Source organism: Fundulus heteroclitus, unplaced genomic scaffold (assembly GCF_011125445.2).
Source record: "Fundulus heteroclitus isolate FHET01 unplaced genomic scaffold, MU-UCD_Fhet_4.1 scaffold_55, whole genome shotgun sequence".
Lineage (NCBI taxonomy): Eukaryota > Metazoa > Chordata > Actinopteri > Cyprinodontiformes > Fundulidae > Fundulus > Fundulus heteroclitus.
The window spans coordinates 934,316-946,189 of NW_023396978.1; the positions used below are offsets into that span (position 1 = coordinate 934,316).

An 11,874-nucleotide genomic window follows, 5' to 3' on the forward strand; every position below is an offset into this window, starting at 1 on the left:
CAAAAGGGCTCCTTCCCATATAAATCATTAAATACATGTGCACAAATCATCTGATACACATGGACAAAACTACGCTACATTTACGCATGTATCAGTTTACGCGTGCACAAAGGGTTTTAAGACCTATTTTACACTTATATACAGGTTTAAAGCTGGATAATGTGACTATTTTCTCTCTCCATAGAAGAATCTGTTGTGGGACCTTGTTGTTCTGCTCCACAGGCTGCGTGGTCTCTTCCCAGAATCCAGAAGTGAGAGTAGTTCGTGGTGTGGGTGGAAGGTGTCCTTTGTGATATTTTCAGCTCTGGTCTGGCAGCGTCTTTTTGTACCATCATGAATTACAAGAAGTGGTGGCTCGATAATAAAGTGGAACCTGGTCAACATAATTCCCACATAAACATTCCCCATGTCAAATGATCCCACCCTTACCCACCACAAGTGCTTGACCATCAAAAGACAGTAAAGCACTTGTCAAAAGGTGAACTTAATAACTTGCTAACTAGTTTCCTTATTGGCTTGATTTAATGAACCTCAAATGATGGCAGCTCTAATCTTAAATTACCCCAAAGACATTATTATAATGTACGTGCGTGCGGGTGTGTGTGTGTGTGTGTGTGTGCGTGCGTGTGCGCGCGCATTTTGATGATATTATTGATCTTAATGCCGGAAATGACATTAGTAATTAAAATAGCAGTAAATGTTAATATAACAGTAGATGTTAACAAGAGTCAGAGGATAAATTTCACTTCTAAATGTTATTTAACTAGTATTCTGTTCAAATACATCTGCACTGAGTTGAACTGAACACCAGGACATCAACAGTATTGTCTGAAAATGTTATTGCATTTCTGCTGTATTTCTGTGCAGTAAATCATTGTCAACAACTGCAGTTCTTGAGATTAGCTAAAAGAAGAGTGAATGAGACAAGTTATTTTAATACATTCCCCCGTATATCAGGGCTTCCAAAACTTTTCAGTCTGTGACCCCCAAAATGGCACCGCCACAGAATGGTGACCACCTTTTAACGAATAGGATTTTTTTTTCTTCTCTTTTTGGGGGAAATAATGAGAATAAAGTCCAAATATTATGACAATAAAGTGTAAAATTTCACATTTTTTTAAGAACTGCTGCAAAAAAGTGCAGCCTTTCTCTTGCTTTCAAATGAGAACTGTTGAGTATTTTGCAAAGTTATACTTTGGTACCACCTTCACAATAAAGAAATACAAAATCTTAATAGCACATCAGTATCAAACCATCTCACAACCCCCTGGGAGGTCCTGACCCCAACTTTGGAAAACCCCGCCCTAGATGACAATAATTATTAATAATGATAAATTTATGTTTTTTTCCGGTTTGTCAGTGTGTTAACTATGAGTGTAGTGAAATGCTATCCAGCACTTATCCGAAATTGTCCCTGATTTTTTTGTATTGCCTTATATGGTCCTGAAAGGTGCTGAATGAGATTTAATTTCAGATAAGAACATTTATTTTACATTGTTGCCATTCATATAAAGCAGTTACATACGTGTTTACAGCGTTGCTAGGTAACCACTGTTTGAACAGTCGCAGCTCACTGTTGCCATACCTCTACAGATATCTACCGGAAACAGAATGCACACGCTTTTGAATGTCAACACTAAACAGTTACCTCTAAGACAGCTTCAATCCCTGTCTTTGAGTCTGGCACTCTAAGATGGTCCCGTTTTCGTGTATCTGAACCAGTAAAGCCATGGGCAACTACCAGAAAGGCTTCAGAAGATGTGGACAGATCTTGAGCAACATCTGTGGTAACCTTCGGGTGTTCATCTGTGTGGTGGCTGTTGGTCTGGGTGAGTTTGTTTTGCAAAGTGCTTCAGCAGAAACGAGCAGTTTGTTATTGACTGTCTGCCTTCAAATCCACATGTTGTTTTCTCTAAGGGGTCATCATAGGCCTGATCTTGAAGACCTTTGATGATCTGCTCGAGGTGGAAAAGCTCTACATCACCTTCCCAGTACATATGCTGATGGGCATGGTTAAGGTGGTAACCACCCCGATCGTGGCAAGTGGTGTGATAATCGGTGAGTTTCTAGAAAAAATGTATATTCAGTGGTGCCAAATATCCCTTTAAATGCAGAAAAAAATGTGTCATTTAAACTGTGTTATTACCTTTAATCAAGCTAACCTACATGGTGTTGTTCCACCATACGATTAAATTAGAGATGACATTTTTTTCATTAACAATAAATAGATATCAGATGTTGGATTTTGAATGTTACTACTGCAAAAATGTCAGCACATACGTTTATGTATATTGCCACATGTAACTGAACTACTACATCCCATTGCTTTCTGCTACGGAGGGGTTTTCTTTTTAAATAATGCAATCACGCCAAGAACAGGCCTCTTTTGTAATGTCAAGCAACAAAAAAAATCTATTTGTTTTTTTAGTATAATGCAAATGGCTATTTATTTAATAAACACAAGAAATGATCATCTGGATGTCAATCAAATAAACAGCTATGATATGTTACTATTATTGGCTAACAGGAAATTTAATGTATAAATATTAATGGATAAGCATAAAGCAGTACTAATGAACGGAAGCATAAAAACAAATAGATAAGCACACCGCAATGGCAATGTGGAGACTACACGGAAAAAAATGTGAAACACAACTGCAAACCTTTTCATTCCCAGTTACTACATTTTATAATAATAATAATTTAATTTCATGTGTTAAAAGATATTCATATTTTACCAAATTGTTGAGGCCTTTGAGTGTTTATTTGAGTTTACTATGTCACTTTGTTAAGGTTCATTACCAACTGGAAATCATAGCTGAAAGGATTTTTTGTTTTGTTTTACAAAATCAAATCAAATTAAATCCAATTTAAAATTAAATACACCAGCAACAACATACCATAGTATGACAAAACTCTTATTTTTATGGCCTTTCTGAAACTTGTTTACAAGAAAAGTAAAATAAAAACAGTTTTGGAAAAATAGACAACATGGAATAAAATACAAATTTAAATGTAGAGGGTAACAAATATAAACTTGGAAAAAATCCATCCATCCATTTTCCAACACGCTTAACCCTATTGGCGTCGCGAGGGTGCTGGTGCCTATCTCCAGCTGTCAATGGGCGAGAGGCGGGGTACAGCCCATCGTAGCTTGGAAAACATGGAAAACTTAAAATAAAATAAAGTGTAAAATGTGAGTAACAGTTCAGATTAGCCCAACATTTTTCATAACAATGCACTTTTATTCAGTTAGAGAGTGGTTTTTGATTGATGCATAAATATAAAAAACAATGTAAAAGAAATATCAATATAAATTAGTAATCAGTTCCCTAGGACTGAGTCTGGCTTTATTTTTCTTCATGAATTGCAGAAGCTACATTGTCACTAAAATTCAAAATTTTACAGGTTGATGATTTAAAACTGGTAGTTTTGCTTCAGTCCTTCCAGACTGCCAGTGGCAGTAAACAAAGTAGATAAGTCTCTTGGATACTGCGCACGTCGGGGTTTAATCTAAACAAAGTCTAAGGCTGAGTTAAAAAAATAAATTTTCCAGTTACGAATCGATTCTCATATTAATTCCTAAAAATTGATTCATATAACCAGAGATCAATTTTTTTTAAAATCACCGTGAACTTAAATGTGTGAGCTGCGCAGACATGAGTCCGAGCGCAGCTCAGTTTGTACGACCGCATCACACTATAAACTACTCGGCGGCAAGAAGTCTTCACGTTTAAGTCTTTCATGTATGACACAAAGCTTGATCAACTGAGCTCCTCCAACCAGACGGCCTCGCACTGACAGATGTGCGGTGGATGCCTGCTGGAAAAGAAACGGCTCTACATGCTCGCTACGCTAATCAAACATTTAATCCCTTCCCCTGCTTCCCCTGCTTCGTCCTGCTGGGAATAAGTGTGGGAATTTGTCACAAGATATGTAGACAACAGGTACGCTCTACTATGAAGGTAGAGGATCCAGGGAGAGTCCGTGCGGCTCGCATTATGTGCACAGCACACGCAAGTATGTGGGAGGTGTAATATCGTGTTTTTATCAATAAAGCACACCGAGAGCCAACTTTAGCTTAACACCCATGTTAGTCTTTTAGTTCTTCTGCTCTGAGACCTCAGCAGGACAAAAACAAAACAAAGCGCCAAGCTCCACCTAATGATCGGAAGCATGGACGTAACGTACGTCATAGGAGCCTTTACACTCCAGTCTGGGAGGTGAATTTTTAAGTCATATTTTAAATAATGCACCAGGTTAGTGTCCGAATTTAGTGTCCCTTTTGGTATTTTTGAATCGAATTGAATAGAAATAGCAGCTGTAGATATATCTGGTGTCCTTGGTTTTCTACCCTGGTTCTGCTTGGTTATTCTGCCCCACAGCATGTTTGCTTGTCTCAACATTCAGGAAGAGGCTCTGGTCCTTACAGCCGCCAATTAGCTACCAAGTGTAGTGTACTACCGTACTCCATTTCTATCTGAGGAATGGAGGGTGGCGAATTTGCTTTTTGCAGTCCGAGCACTGCAGCTGAACATTGCAGCAACGACAGCTGTCCTGCTGTCAGACCAGCTTTTCCGTCTGTCATGATGGAAGGTACAGGGTGCAGGCACTTTCAAAACACATGCTGTTGCATTGGGTCATTGATGCCATGGCGCTGGGTTATACATCTGCGGTGCAACTGCACCCCCGGGTGTTGTATGTCGTTCCACCAGGGGGGTGACTACATCCTGGGTGGCGATAAGAGGCGTGCCACTGGGGGAAATCTGTGTGGCGGCGTCCTGGGCAACGTCTTGCACATTTGCCACGAGTTCACGCTGGCATTGACGGTCCTGCCTCCGCTTCCTGAGCAGTAGGTGGGTGTCCCGCTCCTCGTGATATTGCTTGCATAAGTCATCCACTTTGTTTACTGCCACTGGCAGTCAGGAAGGAATGAAACAGAACGGACGTTCCGCTGTAACTATGGTCGTGTAAATTCCTGGATGACTGCCAGTCACACCGGTCACTGGGAACTTCTTAGCGAGAAGGTCCCATGAAACCAAACGTAGGTTGCCAGGTGTTATTTGTTGACGTAAAACGCGTATGTGAATTTTTAACTTTAAAGATCGACCTGTGCAGAGTGCAAGGAGCCATATTCACTTTGTTTACTGCTACTGGCAGTCATCAAATAATTTTTGATGTGATGTCTTTAAAAAATGGTATAATCTGCTCGCTTCAGATAGAGGACTAATGGTGTATTTTTTATTTTTTTATTTATTTTTTGCTTGCTTGTTTGTTTCCATCAGCAATTTGCACCTTCAGGTCCCCCCCCTCCAAGAAAATTGGCTTCCAGGCAGCAGTGTACTTCGTCTCAACAACTCTGATATCTGTGACCATCGGTGAGAGATGTTTTCTGAGAGGTTAAAAAAACAGCATCTGACACACCGGAACCTAAAACTCATTTAACGTTTCTATTCTCTCAACGTTTTTTTTATGACTTTTCTATGTTTCATGATCTCTGATTAAATATTTGACACATTGTGAAAAGGTTCAATATGTATGAAGACTTGTGCAAGGCGGTGTACTTTTTAGCAACCGAATGGTTTCAAATACAGACCCAGTTTTGGTTTCATCTCAGCTAAAATCGTTTGCAATTTGATTCCCTCTTTAGCTAAATCGAAGAACAATCCAAACAACGAAGTAGTCTCAGTCACATAAAATAGATTTTAGAATAAAAAATTCACTGATCTGGTTAAAATTCTATTAAGGAACCATCATCATGTTGTTGCAGGACTGATTTTAGGTGTCTTCTTCGAGCCGGGGATTACTGAAGGTGTGAGTGAAATAGAGCCTGAGGACGAGAGAGTGTTCCTCTCATTCGAAACCATCAAGACTTTGACCAGGTGAAAAAAAGAGTTGCAAGCTGTTGGTTTTGTAGAAACCCACTGTTTGTCTGCAAATAGTTTTTTTTTTTTTTTTTTGCCGTTTGTTGTTTGTTTTGGTCAGTTGAAATTTTCTGCTGTCTTTACAGGAACCTCTTCCCAGAGAATCTGATCCAGTCCTGTGTCAAACACGTAGGCTTTGTTACAGAGCTACTTTCTTAAATTTGGTTCAATGTCATGTTTTAAAATGAACCTTTTGTCCTTCCTTTTAGTATGTAAGGGTAAAGCGGGAAGTTCCTGTAATCGACGCAGTGTCTGGCTTGCCCACGGTAACTCTTGCTGTCTTGAATGATTTCATTATGTAACAGCTGTGACAACCGATGGTGGTTAATCTTTGACTGGCCCTGTTCTGATTCCTCAGAACATGACTTACATGAAGGAGGAGGGTCATTACGTTCAAGGAGTGAACATTCTCAGCATCATCACCTTTGCTATTCTTTGTGGGCTGGCATTCAACGAAATGAAAGAAAGCTCAAGTCTCCTGGTGCAGATGGTTTGCATCAACAATGAGTTGGCTGTAGTGTTACTCAACATAATCGGCAGGTGAAGTTAAATTGTGATTAGAGTCAGTTGAAACTGTTGAAAATCAATCCTCTGCTTTCTCATGGTAACATCTAAATGTTCCTTTGCTGCTTTAGTTTCCTGCCATTGGGACTCCTGATCATGGCTGTAGTGTTCGTCGACGACCATTATGACTCGCATTTAGTCCTTAACCTTGTGAAATTTATCGCTATGGTTGCCACTGGGTAAGTCCCTTGTCAAGTCTTTCAGTTTTATCCAACCTGACAAATAAGTTTGCAATCCGTAAAAAGTTGAAAGGTGGGAAATCATTTCTAACGTTGTAAGTAGAACTTCAAAATGCACAAGGAAAGAACATCAGCAAGACACAGTATGCAAATTATTGAAAACCACATTTGAAACACAGGCTGCTCATCAGTTGATCAAAAAACTGAAAACCTGCACACCAATCTGACTTACATGCCACATTCTGTTTGGAAATCACATTGTTATAAGACCCTGATGGAAAAAGGCAGAAAGCCTTTCTGTCTGGCATGACAAGAATATCCCAGTGAAGATGTTTTGTTAGGCTGCCCACTGGGGTAGGGTCCTTCCCTGTTTACTGGGGATCTCTCAACAGGATAATACATCGCCCATCTGACAAACGAGTTCTTCCAAGAAGGTGACCTCCCTTTTATGGACTCTCCTGCATGTTCCTCAGATCTAAACACCACTGAAGTTAAAGGATGGCAGGCAAGAGAGGTTTACAAAATCAAAGCTACCTCCATGTGGTGAAGCTACCTTCACCACATGGAGGAGATGGCTCCAAGTGGTGATGACCATCCTACTCAAAATACTTGCATCAAGCATGTCCATCCATCCATTTTCTCTCACGCTTATTCCTGCTGGGGTCGCGAATGGTGCTGTGTCCCTATCTCCAGCATTCAACGGGCGAGAGGCAGGGCACACCCTGGACAGGTCGCCAGTTTGTGCATCAAGCATGTATCTAAACAAATTTTGACGTGAACAACAAGAAAAGTGGGGCTGTACTAATCAGTCCTTTTTTAAGGTTCAGTTCTGTTTTTTTTTTGGGTTTTTTTGGAGGACTATGGTGCTAATGGTTTCAAAAGTTAAAAACAATTGCCTTTTCTGTTGTTTTTTTTTGTTTGTTTGTCACAGGGGTAACAAACAAACAAACAAACAAACAAACAGGGACAGAGGTTCACCTTCCAGCAGGACAACAATGCAAACATACAGCTAGAGTTACAGTTGGATGGTTTAAAGCATGCTCGTGTTCTGTTTTAGTCCATATGCATGTTCGTGTGTCTTTCACCTAAATTCTTAATGCAACAGGAAGTTTGTGGGAAGACTTCAGAATATTTTTTGCTATGCATTGTATTTCACGTACCAACGATTGCCTGGTTGACTCATTTTATGACTGGTTTCAGGCTCTTTGTGCATGGAGTCATTGTCCTGCCGCTGCTCTATCTTGTGTGTGCGAAAAGCAACCCCTTTACTGTCATCTATGGGGCCTTTCCTGCACTGTGGACCGCATTTCGCTCGTCCTCCAGGTAACCTTCGTCTTAAGTCTTAATCACAGCGGTTTATTTTATACTCCCTAGCAGACTGAACACAGTTACATGACTTAAAAACCTGTTTTTATTTCCTACTTGTGGGGATAAGCAACGCCGCAAAGCCAGTCACTTTACACTGCTGCAAGAATGAGAACAAGATAGACCACAGGATCACCAACTTCATGTTGCCCATTGCCACCGAACTCAACCTCAACGGAACCGCCCTCTATCAGGCTCTGGCTGCAGTTTTCATTGCTCAGCTGAACAACATCGATCTGGATTTCAACCTGTTGTTCACCATTGGGTCAGTAGCGGTCTTCATCAACTGATCTGTTACCTTGGCAAAAAATAGAGTATTTAGGTGGCTATGGATTGAATAAATAACAAAGTATCTCCCTTAAGAGAGTGTATTTTGTCCTGTGCAGGGCGACGGCAGCAGTGAGCAGCTTCATAGCCAAGGGAATCCCAACTTCTGGAGCCTTGATGTCATTCCTCATCCTCTATGCTGTGGGTCTGCCCATGACCAATGCCTGGATCCTGGTGGCAGTAGAGTGGAAGCTGTAAATTTCAACACATATCTAAGACATTGTTTATAGGGAAGGCTTCTGGTGGAAATATCGAAAGTTGCAGTTGTTATTTAGACAAAGCTATAGTATTTGTCTCCTGTAACTACTGATGAAAACCCACCATAGAAGAACAAAAAAAACTCAGGCTCCTTGCTATTAATTAAATGAAAATTAGAGCTGGATTAGAACGTTTTACACAGTAATCTTCATCAGCATGATTAAATGTAAAAGCACCCAAGAGTTGTTTAACCAAGATTCAGGCTATTCTATTTAAACGTTGTTTTGCTTCCAGAGATCACTTCACCACACTCGTCAACGTGTTGGGAGACTGCATCGGTGTCGCTCTTGTGAACAAACTGTATCAAGACGAACTGAGAACAGAAGACGCTGATCAGGACAGTCCAAGGTGTTTTTCATGAATAGTGCAGTCACCAAGTATTTGCCCTCTAAGATTTGTTCTCTTTTGCTTTTCTGTCACACTTGTTTCAGATCAAAAAACACATTTTACATGGGTTATCCAAAATTTCTAACTTAGATAATCTGAGTTAAATCGTGAATTAAATGCAATTAAACAGATATATTTCTGGAAGGGCCGTTCTATTTCACTAGTCATTACACGTCGTGAGTACTGCAAGACCAAGGAGATACTTTACTTACATAACTTGTTGACAACATAAGGTAGGCAAAAAAGATCTCGAAGATCTCCAAAAGACAACAAAGAACAGATGTGAAACAAAGTCAGTGACAATTATCATTCTGGAGAGGATGGCAGATTAATTTGTTCCTCTGTGAAACTCCAGTGAACTACACTGAGGGTCATTATCCACACACAAAACGAGCTTAGAACATAGGTAGAGAGGTTGGTCAACCTAAATTACCCCACAAACACATCAACGATACATCCAGGAGGTCACAAAAGAAACCAGATGAACATTGTAAGGCAGAGGCATCTGACATTTAACAAAACACATCTCGATGATTGTTAAGACTTTGGGAAAACCACTGACCAACAAGACAAAAATGGAACTTTGTGAAAGTTGTGTGCCCAGTTATAGCTGGTATAAAACCAGCACAGCATTTCTTAAAAACAGCATCAAATTCAACAGTCAAACATAGTGGTGGAAGAATCTGGACGAATTGCCGTAATTGATTTAACCATTAACTCGGTTTTATAGCTGATTATCCTGAATATCTAGCAATCAATTTGTGGCCTTAAACTCGAGCATAGTCGTGTTATGCAGGAGTACAACAATCCAAAGCACACCTGCAAGTCGACTGAATGGCTCAACGTGAAATGTAGGTTTCCAGATAAAATTTTTTATTGAAATGGACTGGCATGACATTAAAGAGGCTGTTTCTGCTCAAAAACCTTCCAATGTGGCTAAATTAGAATAATTCTGCAACAAAAAGTGTACCAAAATGCTTCTACAATGGTGTAAGGCTCATTGCAGCTCTTTCAACAATGAGGGCCTAACTATTTTTTATGTTTAGGGGCCAATATTTTACATAGGGCCAGGTTGGTGTTTTTTCCCTTCAGTAAAACAAATAATCATACAAACTAAACTTTATTTACACTGGTTATCATTGTTCTATATTAAGATACATTTGAGTACCTGAAGATTTCAGTGTGGCAATAAAGTTAAAACAGAACAAATGTATTTTAAAATGCATTTTAAAATGTCAAGAACATTTTTGTGGCACTTCATGAACTGGTGAGGTTACAGCCTTCAGAGGCAGGCTCAGGAAAAAAATGTATAAGAATTTCAACTCATACCAGATGGGTTGCATCAGTTAACGACACGCGTCACAACCACAGTTTGAAAGAATGTACATACACTCCAGTTCTATGAAGTTCACCGCTGATTTGGTTTAATACTGTCTAACAATGAACCATATTTTGAATTAGAAACTGTTTTGTCCCCCCCTCATGGTGTCTTGTGTCATGTTTAGGACTGAAGACGATGAAGCCACAGATGTGTCCGTCTGAGACGTGTCAAACTGGATTTTTTTCTTCGTTCAGTTTATGGGTCAGACTGAAGTATTAGAAGATTTGGACTTTCAATAAACTGATGGTTGACCTAAGGACATTTTTGTCTTCTTTGTAATGTTTATATCATTGCCTTCATAAATCACATAACTTGCATGGGGTAAAGTGGTGCCAGAAACTTTTCAATCACTGCATTATCAAAAATGTGAATTAAATGCGATACAACGTGGTCTACATTATTATTAATATTAATATAATTATTGTTATTCTTATTATTATCAGTATTATTGTTATTACATAAATGAGAAAATAAGCAAAAACAATTAATAATAACAATGTGTGATAAAAAGGATTATTATTATTATTTCATCACATTTCAGTGTGATAACTGGCAGGTATGTGGGTGTGTTGTGCCTGCATGCTCTCTCTCTCTCTCTCTCTCTCTCTCTCTCTCTCTCTCTCTCTCAACAGGATAATACATCGCCCATCTGGAACCTCAAGCCTCTTGTGCATTGCTGCAAGGTATTTCCTTGTGTTCCCTAGCTCATGCTAAAACCAGATCTCTCTGCCTTCCTCCAAGGCTATCCTCCCTTAGATTTCGTTCTCTGTGACTCTTTGGATTCACGGCTCAACCCTCCTCGTGCTATAACTTGCATGAGCGGCAACCTCAAGGCTCCTCTTTCCCCTTTCCCTCGTTCCCCCTACACAACCTGTTTGCCCTTAAGCGTTCCACCATCAGAACTGTGGACAGCACACAGACTTCCACCCTTTGACTCTGCTTAATCAACTCTCTGCTTTCATTTCATAACGTCTGTTCAAGCGTTTGATCTGACAATCTATCTTCCCCACTTTCTCACAGTGATCCATCCTCCTGCATTAAAGTGACCCTTCCCGAACAAGCCATCTACAAATCCCTGTATTACAACACACTGTAGAGGTTTTATTCTTGTCTCCTGGGAGTTTTCCTGCATGTGGGTCAGAAGCATAAAGTTAAGAAACAGTCGTCATTGCACATCTTTTAATGTCTAATTTGGACTGGGTTCACCTTTATTTGTTTGTTTAATCTATGGATGTCCAAACTTTTCCGTAAGGGCCAAAATCATCAAATGTAAAATACTCGCTAGCGGCAAATGTCTTTTTATTCAAAAAACTCCAAAATGTCATCCATCCCTCCATTGTTCATATCAACTGGTCCTTTCAGGGTGGTAGGGATCATCCAGCAGTCATTGGGAAAGATGCAAAAGGTACACCATGGACAGGTCGCCAGTCCATCACAGGTCCACACTTTCTTTGTGAAAATAAGCCAGCAATATTAAAACAAAGTAGTC

The 11,874-nt window shown here is 39.8% G+C and overlaps 1 protein-coding gene across 1 annotated transcript; it reads left to right on the forward strand.

Annotated features, from left to right (window-relative positions):
* The first annotated feature begins 1,614 nt into the window (after nt 1-1,614).
* Nucleotides 1,615-10,641, forward strand: LOC105925645 (excitatory amino acid transporter 3). Its single transcript, XM_012861606.3, has 13 exons — nt 1,615-1,829; nt 1,918-2,058; nt 5,286-5,378; nt 5,771-5,882; nt 6,011-6,053; nt 6,134-6,190; nt 6,283-6,464; nt 6,560-6,667; nt 7,868-7,990; nt 8,103-8,297; nt 8,419-8,553; nt 8,852-8,965; nt 10,510-10,641. Exons 1-13 carry the CDS (start codon nt 1,730-1,732, stop codon nt 10,544-10,546), a joined length of 1,440 nt encoding a protein of 479 aa, XP_012717060.2. The 5' UTR covers nt 1,615-1,729; the 3' UTR covers nt 10,547-10,641.
* Nucleotides 10,642-11,874: the final 1,233 nt, after the last annotated feature.